Source organism: Acinonyx jubatus, chromosome E4 (assembly GCF_027475565.1).
Source record: "Acinonyx jubatus isolate Ajub_Pintada_27869175 chromosome E4, VMU_Ajub_asm_v1.0, whole genome shotgun sequence".
Lineage (NCBI taxonomy): Eukaryota > Metazoa > Chordata > Mammalia > Carnivora > Felidae > Acinonyx > Acinonyx jubatus.
The window spans coordinates 37229483-37252367 of record NC_069395.1 but is presented as its reverse complement, the minus strand read 5'-3'; the positions used below and the strand labels follow the sequence as shown (position 1 = coordinate 37252367).

At 42.8% G+C, this 22885-nt stretch overlaps 1 protein-coding gene across 2 annotated transcripts in view; it reads left to right on the top strand.

Moving 5' to 3' along the window:
- LPGAT1 (lysophosphatidylglycerol acyltransferase 1) overlaps window positions 1–22885 on the top strand; it is a 112607-nt gene that overhangs the window by 17243 nt on the left and 72479 nt on the right. Inside the window, exons 1-3 of one of the 2 annotated variants that reach the window (XM_053209814.1) lie at window positions 20268–20401; window positions 20654–20845; window positions 21736–22000. In XM_053209814.1, coding sequence (XP_053065789.1) covers window positions 20720–20845; window positions 21736–22000 — 391 coding nt within the window. In that variant the 5' untranslated portion in view covers window positions 20268–20401; window positions 20654–20719. Of the gene's footprint in view, window positions 1–20267; window positions 20402–20653; window positions 20846–21735; window positions 22001–22885 lie in introns of those variants that run through there. The other variant, XM_053209813.1, reaches the window with a different exon arrangement.

The window sequence follows — 22885 nt, the reverse complement described above, 5'->3', positions numbered from 1 at the left end:
TTATTAAAAAGAAATTTTTAATGTTTATTTATTTTAGAGACAGAGAGACAGAGCACAAGCTGGGGAGGGGCAGAGAGAGCCGGAGACAGAATCTGAAGCAGGCTGCAGGCTCTGAGCTGTCAGCACAGAGTCCGATGCGGGGCTCGAACTCACGAGCTGTGAGATCATGACCTGAGCTGAAGTCGGAAACTTAACCAACTGAGCCACCCAGGCGCCCCTACCATTGCAATTCTATTGGTGGTACCCACATACAGTATGTTTAGAGCTTATTAGACCTAGGATTAAATCCTAGTTCTATCACTTTTTAGTGGCTTGGTGTCAAGTAAGTTATTTAATGCTGTTTCTTTGTCCATAAAGTGGTAGCAACAAAGACATTCCTCTCTGGCTGTGAGGCACTTCGTGGTGACTGACGTGGAGCTGGTCTCAAGAAATGCCAGCTTTTTAAAGACTTAAAGCATAGTCTTTCTTAGTCTTCAAACTACTTGTAGAATGAATGAATGAATTAATGAATGAATGCATGCATGCATGCATGCCAAGAGAATTATATTGTCTACAATGAAGTAGGTATACTGAGAGAGCAGCCCAGGGATTTTTACATGAAAACATAAGTAATAGAGTAAAACAGCTGTTAGAGTTCATGCCCAAGTGTGTTTTAGAGGTAATGGAAGGATAAGTGAGCACTTTCAAGCACACCATCGAAGGGGAAGCTGATATGTCATTGTAAAACATGTGATGCAAGAAACTAAGTTATCTCTACTAGCCTCAAACTACCATCACCAGCACGGGTGTGTCCCGTTATGTTAAATGATACATCACATAGATTACCTGCATTAACACAGAAGTCATGATCCAGAGTTAAATGGGTGCAGTGGTGCCTGGCTGGCTCAGTTGATAGAGCACGTGGCTCTTGATCTCAGGGTCGTGAGTTCAAGCCCCAAGTTGGGCATAGAGCTTACTTAAACAAACAACAACAACAACAAAAAAAAATCAAAGAAATGGAAAGGAGAGGTAGGGAACTGTGTAAGTTTAAACATAAAGATAGGATTTGGTTTTGAATGTAACAGCAGTGTGTTTAATATATGATCTTCCGAAGTTCCTAGGCAATGGACAGATAACCCCTTTAACAAACCCACAATCAGAAAATTCAGAACAGTAAAAGTCCTGATCCCTTCTCTGACCACTTTAGGTTCTGAAGCCTCTTTGGAACAGAAGGTGGCTACTATAAGTGTGGTCTATCTCACCAATAAGAAGCAAATGGGTATCATGTATCTCCTCTAGAGGAGATATTCTGAAAAGGACACATCAGCTATGTAGGATTCTAGCCAAAAATACATAACCCAAATCTAATCACTAGAAAACATCAGTCAAACCCACAATGAGGGATATTCTGTAAAATAATTGGCTTAAAAATGTCAATGTCATAAACAAACAAAGATAGGCTCAGGCACTGTTCCAGATGGAAGGAGACAAAAGAGATGTCACACTAAATACAATATGTATGTGGCCCCTGGAGTGGATCCTGTATGGGGAAAAAAAGTTGTGATAAAAGGCATATTGAGGCAATTGATAAAATTGGAATATGGATTGTATATTAGATAAAAGTATCTTATCAATGTTAAATTTCCTGAATTTGTTAACTGACCAGTGCTTACGTAGAGAGAACATCAAAAAAAATTTTTTTTATGTTTATTTATTTTTGAGAGAGCTGTTGGGGAGGGGCAGTGAGAGAGGGAGACAGAGGATACAAGCCAGCTCTGTACCAATAGCAGAGAGCCCGATGTGGGGCTCAAACTCATGAACCATGAGATCATGACCTGAGCTTTAGTCGGTTGCTTACCCACCTGAGCCACTCAGGTGCCCCAAGAATATTCTTATTTTTAGGAAATACACACTGAAGTTTTAAAGAGTCAAAGAGGTATGATATATAACCTACTATCAAATGATTTAGAGAAAAATTTTCTAGATAGAGACAAATAGAGGAAAAAAGAGAGTAATAGTGTAAAGGTAGCAAAATAAAAATTGATGAATCTTTGTAAAGCCTATATGAGTTCTTTGTGCTGTTTTTGCAACTTTTTGGTAAACTTAAAGTTACATCAAAATTAAAGGTAAAGTCGGTTGAGCGTCCGACTTCGGCTCAGGTCATGATCTCATGGTTTGTGAGTTCGGGCCCCGCATTGGGCTCTGTGCTGACAGTTCAGAGCCTGGAGCCTGCTTCGGATTCTGTGTCTCCCTCTCTCTCTGCCCCTGCTCTGCTCACACTCTGTCTCTGTCTCTCAAAAAAGTGAATAAACATTTAAAAATATATTTTAAAAGTTAAAGGTAATTTTATTTTATTTAAAAAAAAATTTTTTTTCAACGTTTATTTATTTTTGGGACAGAGAGAGACAGAGCATGAACGGGGGAGGGGCAGAGAGAGAGGGAGACACAGAATCGGAAACAGGCTCCAGGCTCTGAGCCATCAGCCCAGAGCCCGACGTGGGGCCGGAACCCACAGACCGAGAGATCGAGACCTGGCTGAAGTCGGACGCTTAACCGACTGCGCCACCCAGGCGCCCCGGTTAAAGGTAATTTTAAAAAGTGCCCACGGATCACCTGAATCAGAATACTGGATGGAGTACAGGTGTCACTACAGATGCAGACACATGGGCCCTGCCACTGACTTCTGAAGTGGAAAGTCTGGGGGTAGCGCCTGGGAATTTTCATTTAAAAAAGTGATTCCTGGTGACTGTTAGTTTGAACACCACTGGAATGGACTTGAAACAGTTTTCTTAGCTTCATCAACAAAATGCCTTGAAGAAGAATATTCCTCTTCCTGCACCTAATAGCTAAAATCTATTATGTGCTTATCATATGGTAAGGACTGTATATATTTTCTCCAATTCTCACAATCATTTCTATGAACTACTATTTGCTCTCTTTACAGATGAGGAAGTAGGGGCATAGAAAGGCTAAGTAAATTGCCAAGGTCACAGGCTGTTAAGAGAGGGAGCCAGGATTTAAAATCTAAGGACAAACTGTCTTTGGGGCCACGTTCTTGCCACTACGCTATTGAGCCCAGCTGGGAAAGCACATGTTCAGATTATAGGCTTTGGCTATCATAAAACTGACATGTTGTTTGTCTCCTATAAATTCAGTCCTTAACTGCATATTAAGGAAGGACGCAGTGATGCAGCCAAAGCAATGAGCCTTATGATAAGGCATGGAAGTTCCCCTGCCAGTTCTCCATCCTGGTGACAAGCCTTGGCTCTGTGATTAAGATAAGGCCACAGCCTGTTTGTTCTTCCAGATCACTATTGTGACTTTCCCATCCATTATGTAGATCTTCTTCAGTCCACAGGTACCAGGCCAGGGAAGTTCTGGAAATACCTTCACCAAAAACAGATCCACTCTCAGCTTGAGAGGGTTTCCTCAATGAGGTGAAATGCCATAATAGTTTAAAACTTTTTTTTAATTTTTTTTTTTGGGGGAGAGAGAGAGAGGGTGGGGGAGGGGCAGAGAAATAGAGGGAGACACAGAATCCAAAGCAGGCTCTGAGCTGCCAGCACAGGGCCCAACGCGGGGCCGAACTCATGGACCGTGAGATCATGACCTGAGCCGAAGTTGGACGCTCAGCTGACTGAGCCACCCAGGTGTCCCAATAATAGTTTTAGACTAAGAAAAATTATCATCAGGAATTATCCCTGATGAAACCAGGGAAATGCCGTGACTAAAAAGAGGTAGGTATTTCTCAAGGAAACTGCACAGCTGGCCCTGCCTCCTCTGGTCCAGGGCACTGCCACCTCGCTAAAGCTCAATCCTCTGTAGGGGAAACAGCCAGCCTACAGAAGAAAGCCCCAGGAAGCAGCTGGCCCCTCCCTGGACTCTCAACAATAACCCTGTAACAGCACTGCTTATATGGACAGAGCTGGACTAAAAACCAGCCTTCCAATTCTAAACCCAAGGAGGTCTTTCTATGAAATGAGGCTGCGTTCTGAATGAAAAAGATAAACACTGACAGTTGTTTGCAGTCATGATCTCATGTATTTTCATAGATGGATAAGTGCAACCCTTGTGGTCAAAAAACAAAACTGTGTTTCTCAGCTGCATTAATTGAAATGTAATGTGTAAAGAATTAGTGGTGAATTTTGTAATTGAGGACTCATCCTTTCTAACTGGAATAATGAAGAACTTCCAGCAAAAAACACATCTCTATTTTGAAGGGATTGAAGACCCACCTCCAGCTTAGTCCTAACATTGTGCAGTTGTTGTCATCTCTAAGAACCTTCAGGTGGCAGGTGACCGTGATCTTATCTACTGAAAACCCTAAGGAATCCACACAAAGAAACTATTACAGCTAATACATGATTTCATCAAGGTCCCAGGATACAAGATTAATACACACACAAAAACGTTTTCTATATACTCACAATAAAAAAAAATCTGAAAATGAAATTAGGAAACCATTTCTATTTACAATAGCATCAAAAATAACAAAATACTTAGGAATAAATTTAATAAAGACATATAAAACCTATACTCTGAAAACTACAAAATACCGTTGAAAGAAATTCAAGAAGATCTAAACAAATAGAGACTTAATATGGACACTCCCCCCCCCCCCAAGTCCCAGGGTACCTGGGTGGCTCAGTTGGTTAAGTGTCCGACTTTGGCTCAGGTCATAATTTTGCAGTTCGTGAGTGCGAGCCCCATGTTGGGCTCTGTGCTGACAGCTCAGAGCCTGGAGCCTGCTTCAGATTCTGTGTCTCCCTCTTTCTCTGCCCCTCCCCTGCCCATGCTCTGTCTCTCTCTCAAAAATAAATAAAACATTAAAAAATATATATTGTACACCTCCCAGGACACCTTGGATGCAACACAATCCTTATCAAAGTCCCAGTTGTTGTTTTTTCAGAAATCAACAAGCTGATCCTAAAATTCTTCTGGAAATTCAAGGGACCCAAAATAATCAAAACAATATTGAAACAGACAAGTGAAGATGAAAGATTCACACTTCCCAATTTCAAAACTTACTACAAAGCTATAGTCATCAAGACAATATGGTACTAGCATAAGTAGAGACATATAGATCAATAGATAGAATTGAAGGTCCAGAAATACACCCTCACATTTATAATCAATTGATTCTGACAAGGGTGCCAAGGCCATCCACTGGAGAAAGAATAGTCTGGGACAACTGGAGAGCCACATGCAAAAGAATGAGGTTGGAGCCCCCACCTCACATCTCATACAAAAGTTAGCTCAAACTGGAGAAGCTAGAGCTCAAACTCTTAGAAGAAAACATAGGTGTAAATCTTTGAGATCTTGGATTAAGCCATGGTTTCATAGATATGACACCAAAAGAACAAGCAACAACAGCAAAAAATAGATAAATGTCACATCATCAAAATTAGACATTTTTGTTCTTTGCCATCAAGGAAGCGAAAAGAAAATCCACAGGACGGTAGAGAATACTTGCAAATCATATATCAGGTAGGGGACTTGTATTTAGAATATGTAAAGTACTCTTACAACCTGAATATAACAAGACAACCCAATGTAAAAAGGGTAAAGTGTCTGAATAGATACTAGTGGCCAATAAGTGTATGAAAAGATACCCAATATCATTAAACATCAGGAAAATGCAAATCAAAACCACAATGAGATATTACCTGGCGCCCATTAGGATGCCTAGGAGCAGAAAGAGGGAAAATAGCAAGTTTTGATCAGAATGTGGAAAAACTGGAACCTTTACACATTCATTGCTGATGGGAATGTGAAACGGTGTAGCCATTTTGAAAAACAGACTGATAGTTCCTCAAAAGGGTAAACACAGAGTTACCATATGACCTAGCAATTCCACCCCCAGGAACATAACCAGGGGAACAGAAAACACACGTCCATGCAAAAACTTGTGCATGAATGGTGATAGCAGCAATGACTCATAATTGCCCCAAAGCAGAAACAACCCAAACGTCCACGGGCTAATGAACTGGTAAATACAATGTGGTATTACTTAGACAATAGAATATTACTTGGCGATAAAAAGAAACACAGTTCCAATCCATTCTACAACATGGATGAACCTTAAAACATTCTGCTAAGTGATAGAAGCCAAACACAAAAGGCCATGCACTATGTGATTCCATTTATATAAAATGCCTAGAAGAGGCAACTCCATAGAGACATACATAGAAGAGCCATTTCCTAGGGCTGGTAGTTTGGAGGGAAATGAGGGAATGACCGCTAATAGATATAGGGTTTATTGTTGGGGTGATGCAATGTTCTAAAATTTATTTTGATGATAGTTGCACAACTCTGTGAATACACTAAAAACTGTTCAACACTTTAAATGGGTGAATTATATGGTATGTGACTTGTAGTCAATGAAGCTGTTTAACATATATATGTGCCTATATATACCCATATATTTGTATATATGACCATATATTTATATCCATACATTCATAAAGGACCTCAGGTCTGTGTTTTTTCTTCCTTTCCTCTCAGTAAGAGCAGTTGCTCGGTAGGTCCTCTTCACTGCTTATAAGTTTAATGTTTTAAAAATAGTAACACAAAATGAGGAAATTCCTAGTAACTCACTTATTGAGCCTGAGAAACATGAATTAAAAGCTCTGTAGATCAAAAGCGCTTGAAGGTGGCTGCAGATAGGTTTCCAGTTGGGGTGTAAAGAGACGACAAGGCCTTCTGCTGAGACTCAGGGGAGAGAATGCCAATTAGAAGTTTAAGGTAAAGAGGATATTGTGTTTGAAATGAGACAGATGGAGGCGCCCAGGGGGCTCAGTCAGTTAAGCATTGGACTCCTGATTTTGGCTCAGCTCCTGATCTCACAGTGCTTGGGATCAAGTCCCGCATTGGGCTCTGAGCTGACAGCAAGTAGCCTGTTTGGGATTCTCTCCCTGTCTCTCTACCCCTCCTCCACAGCCTCTCTCTCCCTCAAAATAAATAAACATTAAAAAAAAAAAAAAAAGAAATGAAACAGATGGTACGGAAGCTGATCATGGATATACAAAAGGATTTCCAAGTGGCTCAGAGAGCCTGATTGAGTCCAGATGCCATATTGTACTGGGCTGTGTGCTTTTTTTCCCACTGAGCCCAATATCGTCAATATGGGTTGGACAAAAAATGGATTTAGGGCCCATCCCTGGTTTTGCAGGGCAGGTGTAATAAGAATATGACCAGGAGGGCAAGTTGAGGGTACTAGTTGGAGTGATAAATGAGGTGAGAGATGCTCAGTGAGAGAGGGAGTGGGGGACAAGGGAAGAGTGGGGGGTTCCAAGTTGGGAGGGATGGACAGAGCTGGAAGGACAGGAGGTCATGATCAGAGGCTGGAACAATGGAGCTTAAGATATCATAACTGAAGCAGTTTGGGGTGTTGACAAGGTCCAAGGAGAGCCTGAAAGTGCGTTGGTGGTGGGTAGGTGCTACAGAATCCCTAAGTATGCATCCTTGGAGCTGCTAAATGCTAAGGCTGCCTTTTAGCTTTTCTGACTGAATCAATCAACATTGGGGATAGAGGCAGAATTCACTGTTACCTTTAAAAGAGAGAGAGAATAACATGCCTGCCTCTTCCACACACACAATTGACCCCCAGACCATCTAAACTCATCTTGGCCACCTTTGTAAGATTTCAGAATTTTTTCATTAACCTTATTCTTAGTGCTTTTGTAATGAAATTAAGTTAAAACTGCTAAATATAGCCAAGTAAAATAATTGGGTTCCTAGAGGGTATACTTTAATAATATTAAGGTATGCTAATTATTACTTTGCAAAGAAAACACTTATGTACTTTACATGTATAAAAAGAAATTTCTGCAGGTTTATTAGAGACTTGAGGTTAAATATAAATGAGAGAAAGACATAGCAGAGCTGTGTTTAAGTGTAAATTTTGATTCTATGACATCAAGCTTGTTTCATCATCGTTTGCTCCGTTCACAGTCCTCACCTCTTATTTCTAAAGCCATCAATTCTTTTTCTGGTGCAAAAAGGAGAGCAGCAACAAATAAGTTTTATATACTGTTTCCTCTTGCTCCTAAAAAGATGGGACAACTTGCAAAGGATGTTAAAATTATCATAAAGCCACAATGACAATCCTGATAATAATTTGCTTAGATATCTTCAGTTTAGAAATATGAGTTAAGAAAGCAGGGAGGGGCATGGGGAATTAAAAAAAAAAAAAGAAATATGAATTAAGGAGACAGAAGGAAATGATTATTTGGAAATACCACGAGAGGCACGGTTCCATACCAACAAAACCTAGGTAAGTAGTTCATGGTAACTATTAGACCACTTTTTAGTAGGAGGAAAACATTTTAGAGCAACTCCAGGTACGAGAGCTCCTGGCTTCATTGACAGCAAGTCTATTTGGGATGAGGTGTGGTTCATAGGCTATAAAGAAGACTGTTTTTCTTGTGGAACACCTTGATTGAAGGCTCTCGCTTAAGGCAGCAAGTTAAGGAGCTATAATTTTTTCTTTATAGTCTTTGATTCTTGTAACAAAGGCCCAGGCCAGATAGTTTACACTTTGGCTGGGATGATATCCTCTGGGTCTACCTTAGTGTTTCAGTGCTTAGAACAGTGTCATTAGACTAGTCCTATGCGGAATTTAAAGTTCAGATTTGACTTTTACACTTGAGTTAATCCATGTAGTCTTGGAAATAGCATTTCCAACCTCTCATTATGCCCTGCCAACTTTAACTCCTAAACTTCTCTGAAATGTCTCTTCTTCTCAACTCCGTAGCCACCACCTGAACCCAAGCTACCATCCTCTCTCACCTGGATACCCCAATAAGCTTACTGGTTTCTATCTTCCTACACTTAGTTTTCCATACAGCAGCCAGTATGTGAGCCTTAGAGAAAAATGAAATCATGTAACTACTAGGGTGACAACCCCAGCCTACTTTCTTCTGGTCTCTTTAACACGCGAAAGAAGTAATTTTATGTCTTCCTTAAGTTACCATTACTGTACTTTGGGCTTTTCTGTCATGCACAGCCAAATCTGATTCTAATGAATAAAACATGTACTTGAAAGTCAAGAATGCAAGAGTTTAGACATCAGGTTGCCATCCTGGTTTCACTTCTTATAAGCCCTATGACCCCAGTAGATTAGTACCTAATCTTTCTAAGCCTTTCCCTTCTCACATGTGAAATCAAGATAACATTCCTCAAGGGTGGTTGTGAGGAGCAAATTAGATGGACTATATAAAGCATCTAGCACTGTGCACAGTACATTCTTCATAAATGTACTCTAATTATATCTGGGGATTTTGACAGGCCAATATGGGACACGGGGACAGCTGTGGACATTCAGAGGTTATCCACATCTAGAAGGTTAGCATGGCAGTAGTGGACCTCATGGCTTGGAAGATGAATAGATTAGAAACAGAGAAATGCTTCAAACATCTCAAATCTAGCCAATGGCATGAACAATGGAACTGAAGCGGCTACTTACTGAGCCCATTTTTCTGTCCCAGGCACATTCTGGGGGTTAAAGCCACAATGATAAACAAAACACACATGATTCTTGCACTCACAGAATTTACAGCCTGGTGTGAGAATCAGACATTAAGCTACTAGTGAGCAATTATATGACAAACTGTGGTTAACTACTATGAGGGAGAGGAACAGAATGTCTAGAGACTTGTGTCAGGGTGGGGGTCCTAATGTAATGACGTAGGATTAAGCTGAGATATGAAAGATGAACCTGATTTGACTAAGGGAAAAGAAGCAGAAAGTACTTTCCCCACAGGGAAATGAAAAGCAAAGACTCTGAGGTGGAAAGGTGCATAATGGGTTCCAGTAAATAAGATGAAGCCAGCGTACCTGGATTGGTGAGTCCCAGGGGGGGCCTTGCATGGGACAGGCTGGAGAGGCTGGTCTTACAGAGCCTCATATGCCATTATAAAGGGTTTTAGTCTAAGGATGAGATTCTTCCAAAATGGTACCTACTCTCTTTCGGTGTTTCTTAAACGTGCCCATCCATAAGAATCACCTGGGGCTCTTTTTAATTCCAGACTTTACTGTATACAAAATCCCCTGAGGAGAATAAGCTGGTGGTTGAATGTCATTTAATTCAGTGTAACAGAGAGTTACTGAAACTTTACCAAAGCCTCATGTAAGAATTTAAGCTATATAATTAATATGAATTGAACAGCACTAAATTTTTAAAATCTCATACTTGAAGAGGCAGCATTTTAGCATCACTTTTGCCCAGAGCTTTGTTTGATTCATGGTACTTAAAACAGGAACTTGTGTCTACAAGATTACACAATAGGAAACCAAATGATGAGATGTTCTTTATTGACAGTTCCTAATTTACAGTCAGGTAGTATTTCAGGGGAAGGTTATCAGTTTGCGTTTCCCCACAGAAGCAATATTCCGGGAGGGAAGGGGTACAAAGCAGGGCCTGCCAGGCTTTGGTGACAGAGGGTGCGACCCTAACTCCAGGGCCTGTTGGTGGCTGTGCTGGGAGGGAGAAGCTGGTCCAGGATCCCAACCCCCCACCCCAGCCCTACTCTGGGCTTTCTCAAAGCTGTGTGGTGGCCAACAACTGATTCCAGACAATGTTTTAAAATTATTTTTTAATTTTTTCTAGGGCAACTAGTCAAACAATTCATGAGCAGAGAAAAGTGTTTCTACTCATTTGTAAAATTTTGTTGGTTTGTTATCATGATAAGCGTACTCTTAAATCACCATCATTTATCTCCCCCATTCTGCATCCACTTCCCTTCTGGTAACCATCAGTGTGTTCTCTACAATTAAGAGTGTGTTTCTTGGTTTGCCTCTCTCTTTTTCTCTTTTGCTCATTTGTTTTGTTTCTTATATTTCACATATGAGTGAAATCATAGGGTATTTGTCTTTCTCTGACTGATTTATTTCATTTAGCATTATGTCCTGTACCCTCTAGATCCATCCAGGGTTTTGCAAATGGCGTGATTTCATTCTTTTTTATCCATTCATCTTCTTTATCTATTCATCTGTCATTGGACACTTGGGCTGCTTCCATCGTTTGGCTGTTGTAAGTAATGATTGCAAACAATTTAGATCTCCATTTTGGTTTATGCTTGGAAGATGAAGTTTGAAAGAAACAAAGGATCTGAAAGTGTGTTTTATAAAATGTTTCTTAAAGACATTTCAAGAGGAAACTACTTGTAAGGAAATTCTTTCCTTACCCTGCTTACTTCTTTCAACCAATAAGTACCCACCTATCCTCAAGGGGTTATTGTTAGCATTCAATAAGATGTGTGTGCATGTGTGTGCCTGTGTGTGTGTGTGTGTGTGTGTGTGTGTGTGAGAGAGAGAGAGAGAGAGAGAGAGAGAGAGAGAGAGAGAATGAGAGGTGGGGGGGGGCGGAGAGAGAGAAAGAACTTTGTTGACTATAAAGCACTGGAGAAATTCAAGGTGGCATAATTTTCATTACAACAGGGTCTCAGCCAACAGGCTTAGTCCTCAAGATAACAAATTAACTTTAAACACACAGCTGGATTATCAGCAGAGTGAAATTTTTTGTTCAAACCCCTTAGGATTTAAGCTGATGAGAACCACAGAAAGAGCCAAGCTACATCGCAGAAGACTTGGCTAAGAGAGGGAAATTTAACCCTGGTAAGGACAAGTAATATGCTTTCAAGGAAACATTAAACATGCTATCAGCCCTGAATGGCTTGTTAACTAACCTCTGGTGTATCAGCTCATCAGGGAGCAGGTATAATAGAGAAAAGGTAGGGTGGGTAGGGAAGCTGGGCCTCTGTAACCTGCTAAAGGGACTGCTTGGGGACCCAGGGGTCAGGAGACCACATATGGTCATCAGCCATTTGCCGGGACTGAGTAGTTTCCTGGGATGTGTACTTTGAATGCTAAAATCATGAAAGTCCTGGGTCAACTAGGAGAAACTAGTCCCCATAAGGACAACCTAGCTCTGTTTCTGATACACTCTATGATGAACAAGCCACATCATTTCTCCACACCTTATTTCCCCTGTTCATAAGTGAAATTATCCTGTGTTCCTTTTCTACAGGGAAATTCCTCTTCCTTATCAGACATCACTAAATTCTACCCCCCACACACACCAGAATGTAGATGCTCCAGTGGGTTTTTTTTTTTTTTTTAATTTATGGGAAATCCCAGAAACATTGGATATTTATGGGATCAAAGATTCCAGAACAAGTTAGGAGCTTCTTGTCCATGGTAGGTCTTGGAGTTGTGAAAGGAAGCTAGAGATGAGATTCAAGGGGGTCTCCTGAGGATGGAGGTGAGGGCAGAGGAAGGGAGAAGAAGGTAGTTCAGAGCAGCTAGTCAGGATTCTGTTTCCAGAAATAAGTCAGTGCTGGGAAATTCTGTGCACAGAGTCCCGGGAAATTGCCAAGCTGGGATTCAGGTAACCGTGGAGAAAGAAGTCTTCTGCGGAAACTAAGGGGAACCCAGGACATTGAGAAGACTCAGCTTTTGGAAGGGTCTAGAGAGGCTGAAGAAAGTGGATCTGGCTTTACAGGGGAAGGCGGAGCTTGGAAGGACAGAGGGATTGAAAGGATACAGCTACGAGGACAAGCAGAGATGAGTTGGAGCAGCTGGTACTCGTTGGCACTCTGAGGCGGAGCACCACAAGACTGTGCACCTGGAACTTCTCGACTCTGCGGTTTGAACGCTGAGACCTCTTTCAAGTGCAGGCTCCCAAGTGGGCGGTTGATTATGTCTATCCACTGCGACACGTGTGCAGAAGGAATGTGTGAAAGCAAAGAATTGAGTCAAAACCGTGAAGTGCTCTGGGTGAATGCAGTAGGAAATCAGAGACGGGACTCTGGATTCCTGGACAAGAAGACAAACTCCCCGTGATTGTTCGAATATGGTCTGAAAGAAAGAAGGACGGTATTCTAGGTATGAAGAGCAGCCACGAAGTGAAGCTACGGGATGTGCTCATTTAAAAGCAGAGCAGGCTGGGTGGAAGTAAACGAGAATTGAAGTGGAATCTGACAGTGTTTCCCAACCTTTAACTGTATGGCACTCATTAAAAATGGTCATAATAATGTAGGGTAAATGGAGGCCGCCCTCGCAGCACCAGGCTCTGCCACGTGAACCTAAGTGAAACCCACTGGTGTGCGTGACCCGTTGGCTGATAAAGTCTAGAAGGAGTGAGGGACTGGGTATTGAAGGCCCTGAAGTAAATCAGATAGAGACATTCAGACTAGATTTGTTATGACGCTGGGAGACATTGTCAAAACTTGAAAGGGAAAATGCAATGTTAAATATGGTACTTTAAGGAAAACACTACGACCACATAATGTAGGATGCATTGGGAATAGGTGATAGTTTGAGAATAGAGAAAGGATGCTATTTTAGAATAAAAGAAATAATATTCTTTTGCATAGTCCGTGATTCAGTTGAAGTACTTGTAGTTACTAAATATTACTGAAACAATCATGTTTAAAAGATTGAAATACATTTTGGAATGAAGTATTAGCAATCTTATTTCTTCTGGCTTGGTTTGGATGATAATGATGATGTCACCATCCTATTTGTCGATTAAAAAAAAGAAATTATTTAAGCTTTTTTTTTTAGAGAGAGAGCATGCATGAGTAGGGGAGATGAGGAGTGGGGCAGAAGGGGAGAGAGAGAGAGAGAGAGAGAGAGAGAGAGAGAGAGAGAATCTCAAGCAGGCTCCATGCTTAGCATGGAGCCTGATGAGAGGCTCAATCCAAAGACCCTGGGATTGTGACCTGAGCTGAAATCAAGAGTCAGATCCTCGACCAACTGAGCCACCCAGGCACCCCCCTAAAAGAAAGTATTTAATATGAATAAATCAAACAAACATTGAGTTAAAAAATTTGTTTCCAGGATGCCTGGGCGGCTCAGTTGGTTGAGCAAACAACCTTGATTTCAATTCAGCTCAGGTCACAATCCCAGGGTCATGTATTGTGCTCTGTATTGTGCACTGTATTGTGCTCTGTATTGAGCATGGAGCCTTCTTGAGATTCTCTCTCTCTCTCTCTCTCTCTCTCTCTCTCTCCCTCTTTCTCTCTCTCTCTCTCCCTCTGTCCCTCTCCTCCCCAATTAAAAAAAATTTTTTTAATTCATTTCCTACCATATATAAGGCACTAAGCTAGACACCAGGAAAATAATAAGAAAGATGATGTAGAACTCCTAACCTGAGCAGAGATCCTGAAATATAAAATATCCAGGCTTGTTAGAAGGTAGTAAGCACTGAGGCAGAAGCATACATATGGAGGAAGAGGCAATGAATTCTGAAGTGGTGGGAGACTGTTTGATATCTTAGCTGGACCACAAGGGATGAATATAATCAAATGGATGCAGAGAAGGGAAGAGCGTGAACAAAAAAATGCATGAACTTGTATGTGCGAAGTTGCACTGCGCATCCTTTCAAGAGGGTGAGAACCTTAGCATGGCTAGAATAATAGAGTACGGTGGGCGGTGGGGGGGGGGACACAAAACAGGGGAGGGCTCAGAAGGGAGTGATAAGAGGTGAGACTGGAAAAGAGTAGCATCTCTGAAACTTCCTCTCTCTCTCTCAGTGGAGAAGAGATTTTCCACCAATCTCTCCCAGAGAGGCAGTATAGTGTGTGGTCAGAAGCATGGGCTCTGGAGCCTGAGAACCCATCAAGAGAACTGGAAATCAAGTCTCAGCCCTGCCACCTGCCAGGCAGACCGTCTGATCTCTCCATCCATAAAATATGTCTAACAATACGGTCCTTATAAGGTCTTTGTGAAGACTGAATGAATTAATTCAGGTATGCCATTGAGAACAGGGCCTGGAATGTGGAAAGTGATCGATACATCAGCTATTATTACCATTCTAACATAATCAGCAATAACATCATTATTTTGGCTCTTATGTTAGGAAAATACAATTTTATAAATTATTTATTTAAGAGAGAGAGAGAGAGAGAGAGAGAGAGAAAGCATGTGAGCAGAGGAGGGGCAGAGGGAGAGAGAGAATCTTAAGCAGACTCCACACCCAGTGCTGAGCAGGAGGCGGGGCTGAGCTGAAATCAAGAGTCAGACACTTAACGGACTGAGCCACCCAGGCGCCCCAGGAAAATACGATTTTAAATCTGAATCTGTCTTATTCATAGATGTATTACATGACTTCCTAGGTTTTGTCAGGAGAAGAACTTGCTGAAATAGCCTTCTCCAAAATATCTTACAAGAATACTCATCTACTACAGTACCTGAGAATCTACCACTGCACATGAATTAAGGCTCAGGGGATTTTAGGAGGGCCTTTATAAAGTGTTCAGACTTTAGGAAGAGGGAACATGTAGCCACGAGCAGCTCAGCAGGGATTAGTTTACCACACTAGGTAGGAAAAACAGGGCTGAAACAAGGAAATGCAATGTTGGACAGGTAAGAAAGAAAGTTCCAGCTTGGAGGGTTGTCTGGTGTGGGTGTATGGGGGTTCTTAGGCAGGGTCTTCAGTGCCTTCTGGAAACTAGGGACCATTTTAGTATTAAGAGGGGAAAAGGGAAGGAAGTTGAAAAGGAGAGGGGTGCAGACAAGAAGAGAGAATTGTTTACTTCACAATATTGTTTAGGGCCAACCTTGTTAATAAAAAGTTGCTGAAATGACTTACATCAAGCTGCAGTCAAGTCTTGATGATTTGACCCAACTTGTCTAAAAAATATTAAGGCTATAATCCCTAATACATTTTATATAAAATGATTACTGACACTAATATAAAAGAAAAAAATATATTTTATATGTGTATAAATATATATATTAATATAATATATATATTTCCCTTTTGATTTGAAGTTAAAGCCGACAGCTGTCAGAATTTGATTCTGTTGGGGTGCTAATGCCTGGTTTACAACTCTGGTGATGGGGAGGAACCATGCGAAGTCATCCTACACTTATAACACTGCCTACAGGGCTTCCCCTTAGACAGGAAATAGTCACAGGGGCTCCAGTGCAGAGAGCAGCCCGGGGAAGGTGAAATGTTTTTGTAATTGCTACTAGGAAAAGAGAGAGCCCGGGGGGATTCTTCTGCCCAAGGGAGTCCCTTCCTGGTTATAACCTAGTTTGTTAGGTGTATGTGGACCAGACGGGTGGAATCAAACCTTCTGAGATGTTGTGGTTAGATTGTTTTAAAGTGTCTGGAGACTCCTGGAAATGTAAGAAGTCATATTTCTCCTCCAACGGACCATCTTCTTGTGGTCCAAATGTGGGCTTTTGAAACCGAAACTATAAGGCCTGTGGCTATAGCCACATATAGGGTGGCGTCTGCTCTCCCCTTTCCCCTATTGGAGGATATATGAAGGCTCTCAAATTCTTGACTTAATGTTTGTGTTTTGATAAACATAGCTCTAAGGTAGCAGGGAGCTATTGAGGGAGGTTCTTGCTTTCTACAGATCTCTCTAGAAAAACTGGCTTTCTCAAACTTCTTGTTACAGTCATTCAAAGCATTTATACATCTGGCTGCCTGTGCTGTTTTGGAAATAAGCTACCAAAAAAAAACAAAACAAAAAACATCTCAGGAGGGTACCTAAGTGGGTTGAAAGGCGACAGGGGAAAGAAAAGGTTTACGTAGGTAGGTATTTTATATCTAGAATGAAATCTGAAATACAATAAATAAAGCATCATCTGATATTGTTCCCTGAAGTCAGCTCAAATGCAGATTCCTAACCATTGTAGGTACTGAATTGGCTTGAAACTGAATGTGCTGCGATTAGAAAAATAAGCCCTTTTATTCACCCTGGACAACAAAAGACCAGGGTATATCTACACTTGGAATATGGTGTATTGCTTTGTTTGCTTAACTTCAAGAAAAGTCTAATGAGGCAGGAGCCAGTCAAGAGGAGAACAGTTAAAATAACCAGAATTAGGGCTTCTACATCCCTTCCATAAGGAGCTACTTAAACAGCAAAATTCGTCAGTGTAAACAACAGAAGGATGATGTTATGACTGAACTGACACAGTTATGACTGAACTGTGTCCCCTAAAGCTCATATATCGAAGCCCTAGCCCTCAGGACCTCAGAATGTGACTGCATTTGGAGAGAGTGCCTTTAAAGAGGTAATTAGGTTAAAATGGGAGTCATTAGGGTGGGCCCTAATCCAATGTGACTGGTGTCCTTATAAGAAGAGATTGAGATACACAGAAAGAGACCGACATCAGACACATGTGCACACACAGCAACAACCATGTTAATACATAGGAAGTAGGCAGCTATCTACAAACCAGAGACAAGGGCCTCAGGAGAAAGCAACCCTGTTGGGAAGGAACTTCCTTAGAGACTTCAGAGTGTGGCCCTGCCAATACCTTGATCTTAACCTCCTAGCCTCCGGAATTGTGAGAAAATAGATTTCTGTTGTCTAAGCTCCACAGTCTGTGGTACGTTGTTATAGCAGCCAAAGCTGACTAATACAGATCAGAACAGATACGATCAAATAATGTAGAATTATGAAGGATCCAGAAAAGAATGTAATTATCTCAGGATACCTCTAGGTCAGGTTTTCTTAAAGTAAGGTCTGCATATTACCCACATCAGAATTACCTATGATACTTTTCAAAATGCAGGCTCCAGACCCCTCTGGAAGTACTAACATGTTCTGGGGTAAGGTCCAAGAATCTATCCTTTCAATAGACATCCCCAGGTGTTTTGCATACTAAAGTTTGAGACCCACTACTCAAGGTCCTGCTCAACCTCTGGACCTTTTCTGGGCCTGGCTGGCTAGTACTAATTACATAGTAGCAAGTGCTGGTGTATCTGTGCTCTGGCAGATTCTCAGTGATCCAGGAACCACGTATAAATCCCATTGTACATATTAAGTATCAGCCAGTGTTTACCAGCATATGAGGAATCCTGAATGGGATAGATCAAATAGAATCCATGCCTTACCTATCTTATTCACTTAAGAATATAATGATATATAAAAAAGAACTTATACAACCCAACACCAAGAAAACCAACAGTCCAATTAAAAAATGGGCAGAGCACATGAGTAGACATTTTTCCAAAGAAGCCATACGGATGACCAACAGACACATGATAGGATGCTCAGCATCACTAATCAACAGAGAAATGCAAATCAAAACAGTAAGATATCACCTCATACCTGTCAGAATAGCTAAACTAAAAAACATAGGAAATAATGAGCGCGGGCAAGGCTGTGGAGAAAAAGGAGCCCTCATGCATTGTTGGTAGGAATGCAAGCTGGTGCAGCCACTGTGGAAAACAGCATGGAAGTTTCTAGAAAAACTAAAAATAGAACTACCATATATGATCCAGCAATTCCACTACTGGGTATTTATTTACCCAAAGAAAACAAAGACACTAATTCAAAAAGATCTATGCACCCCCATGTTTATTGCAGCATTGTTTACAATAGCCATGACATGGAAGCAAGCAACCATAGGTCCATCCATAGATGAATGGATGAAGAAGATATGTATTATAGTGGAATATTACTCAGCCATAAAAAAGTGAACTCTTGCCATTTGCGAAAACATGAATGATCTAGAGGATATAATGCTAAGTAAAATAAATCAGTCAGAGAAAGACAAATACCATATGATTTCACTCATATGTGGAATTTAAGGAACAAAACAGAGGAACAAAGAAACAAAGAAACAAAGAAACAAACAAAACCCAGATTCTTAACTACAGAGAAGAAACTGGTGGTTGCTGAGGGGAGGTGGGTGGGGAGTTGGGTGAAATAGGTGAAGGGGATTAAGAATACACTTACTGGGATGAGTAATGTATAGAATGGTTGAATCATTATATTGTGCACCTGTAACTAATATAACACTGTATGTTAACTATACTTGAATAAAAAAGAATATAATGGTATCTTTTGAACAACAATAATCTACAGTATGAATATTTCTTCTCTCACGAGATTTATTTTTAAAGATGTTACTATGTTGGTACCTATATTCTCAGAGAAAATACAAAGGAATAGAAAGGGCATATCTAACTTTTCTATTGCTACACATTAGTTGAAATTATACAGAAAGTTCTCTGATAGGGTCTACCCTTTTTATGCCCCACACAACTGTATATATTAGTGAAAGAGATAAATAACATCTATAAATAAAAACAAATTAATAATAGGTGGAAAGGAATTCTAATCAATTCTTTCAGCCAGGCTCTGTGCTTTCATGCATGGGAATAGAGGGAATAGAATGGAGGGAATGGGAATAGAAGGTATTCGTTCATATGGCACAAAAGTGAATTTTCTTTCTTTCATTTGTGGACCAAGGAGGGAATTAGAAATAGTTGAGAGTCCCAAGCAAACACAGTAACAAATATCATCAAAACAGAATAGGTGGCATTCTGATTTAAACGTGGCAGTTCGCTTAGGGACATGTAAAAACTGCTCCCCACCCATTAACAAATTTGATTAAGGGATATCATCCCTTTTTTTTTTTTAAGCTGAAATTTAGGTAGGCCATTTGAGAATGTTCAAGTGGGCAGGTCATTGGGTCATCTTGTCTATTCTCCTTATGGCCGTCCAGAATTTGAAACAGAAGGCAGCTCCAGTGTCCCAGGAGTGACCTGGTCTGCCCAGGGGTACCTATGGCCACTATTTTTTGAGCAGTTATTCAGTGGCAGGCTCTGCCTAAGTGCTTTTCCCTCCTTGACTAGCTAAATTTCAGTGTCTCTGGGTAGACCACTCACTCATTCCCACTGGATTCCTATTTTTTTTTTTCTTTAGGGGGATGGGGGTGGGGACGTGGATGGGCGATTGGAACTGTCATTACTGTTCTGGGTGTTCTCCAGAAACAGGAATTCTGACCCTTAAGATGAATTGATTTTAAACTCTAGACCCTTATACTCTGGGGAGGTTCAGAAGAGAAGCCGTGAGAGCAACTGGGTTTTATTAGGAAAGGAAAGAGGGCATCCAGCCTCCCAGGAGACAGCTTCCCAGTTTGGGCAGTAATGGGTTGGTCCGACGCGGGAGAGCGCTAACAATGAGAACCGGCCGTGTGGCCTGAAAGGCGGCTCTCGATCGGACCGCGGCACTCCTCGTGTGGTGTAAGGACAGCTGCTCCTTACCAGACCGTTCTCAGCCGCCCTCCTCCTGGGAACGGGGCTCGGCGAGGTCCCGCCGGCCTAGGGACCAGGCAGCCCCAAGGGCCGGGACCCGAGGACCAGCGGGATCGGGGACGCGGGCGGCGGCTGCCGAGCCTTCATTAGAGGGCGCTCTGGGGGCGGCTCCGCCGAAGTCTCGGGTCCCGCCGCTTCCTCCCCGCCGCCCCTCCCCGCCACCCCGGCGAACGCGGCCGGGCCCCGGGGAGCGAGTCTCAGCGCCGCGGGGACCGGGCGCGGGCCGCGCCGCAGCCGGAGCGGGGCCGGGCCCCGCCGCCGCCTCCTTCCGCCGGCCCCGCCGCCGGCCATGCATTCTTCCGGCTCCTCTGGCTCCCGCAGCCCGGGCCGGGGCCCGGCCCGCCCGAGGTAACCTCCGGCTCGGCGGGCGCAGGCCCGGGGCTGCGGCGGCGCCGGGCCCGGAACGGCGCGGGGGGGGGGGGGCGGGGAAGGGGTGTCGTCGTCGTGCGGTCCGGGGAGGAGGCGGCGGCGGCGGCATGAGGGACGAGGGCGCGGTAGGCCCCGAGGAGGAGGCGGGGGCGCGGGGCATCCGCCCGCCTCCCCGGACCCGCCCCGGTGACAGGTCCGGCCCCTGAGTCCCCGCCGTCCCTCTGTCCGCAGCCAGCCGCGAGGGTTATAGGGTGCCCGCGCGCCCGCTCGCGCCGCGCCTCAGCCGCCGCCGCGTCCATGACCGCGACCCCTCGGCCGGGGACACCCGCCGCCGCCGCCGCCGCGCAGCACCGCGCCCCGGGCCGCCGGCCCCCGGCCCCGCTCGCCCCCGCGCTCCACCGCCCGCCGTCCGCGCCAGCCGAGGTGAGCCCGGCGCGCGAGCCGCCCTCGCCGCCGCGACCCCAACCCCAGCCGCGGAAACCGCTGCGGGCGCCCCCCGCACCCCCCCCCCACCCCCTCCCGTGCGCTGCCGTCGCCTCTTCCTCCGCGCTTCTAACATCATCCCTGGCTTGCCTGCCCTCCGGTCCGGGAGTTCATTCTCATCTGTGCCCCCCGTGCCTTCACCTCCTTCTGGCTTTTGCTCCCCTCCCCCTACTCCCGTCCTTCCTCCTTTGGCTGTCTTAGCCCCCACTTTCTTCCTCTCACCTTCCTGCCCTCTTTTCTAGGCCCTTCTCCTTTTTTTCACCCTGAGTCAAAGGTTAAACAAAAACCCCTTTGCCGCAAATGAACATTGTTAGCGTAACTCGTTTTGCTAAGGCGAGAGACCGTTCTAAGGCACGATCGATGTGCAGGAATGGTAGTGGTTCGGGTACCCAGGTTCTCCTAGCTGGGAAAGGGGATCGGGTCCCTGCAACAGCCTCCTTTCACTCGTGTCGTCAGTTTGGAAATACTGAGGGGGTCTGAAGCAAGTGGGTCTGTTTTTCTTCCCCAAAGTCCAGACAGCAGACTGCAGTGAGGCGCGGTGCGGGGACGGCCACTGATTAGTTAGTGGGGATAGTATTATCGTTTGCTAAATATATTATGACATACCCTGTGCCTCCGTGAACAGCTCCCTTGACCTTGTGCGGCTCCTCCTCCCTCCCTCTCTGTCCCCCTCTGGAATTTCCCGGAGAGATCACCGAGGTACTACACCGCGAAAGCTTAGACCCTCGATTTTTCTCGTGTTTTTGTGCTGGAGGCGATTTCTATGTTAGTGACTATTTGGATGTGGATGATCCATTTTCCTTTTTAAATGAATTTTTCTTTCACCTCAGAAAGACAGGACGGACGCCCATGTGAGAATGGCTGTGACTTTGGAAGAAGCTCCGTGGCTGGGCTGGATCTTGGTGAAAGCCCTGTTGAGGTTTGCCTTCATGGTCGCCAACAACCTGGTTGCTCTTTTATCCTACCTCTGCTATGTAATTGTACTTCAGCCCCTTCGACTGCTGGACAGTAAGCGGTTCTGGTATATTGAAGGATTCATGTATAAATGGCTTTTAGGAATGGTGGCTTCTTGGGGATGGTATGCTGGATATACAGGTAAGAGTGTGAGCACTTTTGTTTAACACCTATGAAACAATTTATAATGTTATGCCTAAGTCAGGAGCCATGATTAAATATATATTACATTTGGGGTTGAAGACGCCTTGATGTTTTGGCTATTAAAAAAATAAATAGAAAACAATTCTATTGAGTTTTTTTTTTTTTCAGAATCCCAATTTAGGAACGATGATATTTTCAGATGTATAATTTCATAGTTACATCCTGATAAATTCCTTAAATAGTATGTTTTTAATGTGATTGACATTGATTCAAACCGGTCTGCCAAGGCTCACCTAGAGGAATAGGAGTGGGTTATATAGGACTTGAGGGCTTATAAAATGAGATAACATATTTAGCCCATAAACACATTAGGAATTTAGAAAAAGGACTGGGCCATATTTGTGCTAAGATAGTTTAATAAGTTTTTTCATTTAATGTAGTATTGTGTTAACATTTTGAGTCAAGCAAAACATGGCTTTCTTTCTGTGATGTATGTTTCTTTTGTTTACTAGAATCTATATTTTAATCTCATACATGTGTATTAGAATATTAAATATAAGAATTAAGTTTTATCTATGCCAAACTCATTTATGTTCTGAGTGTCTTTAAGTAGATTTATATTTCTGCCTTTAAATTGCATTTTGGGGAGCCAGATTAATGCTGTTCTGAAGTGGACTTTTAAAGAACTAAATGAGAAGTAGCGTTTATTTTTATTTTCTCTTTATAAGCCTTATGTGCTTTGAGAACTTGGGCCTCTGATGTGAAAATTCTTTGTTTATTATATTCATTTGACTTTTTTCCCCTAAGAATTACGAAGATGAAAAAAAAAAAGCATTGAGGTTTCTAGCACTTGTCTTAGACATTGAAGCTGTTATCATAGGA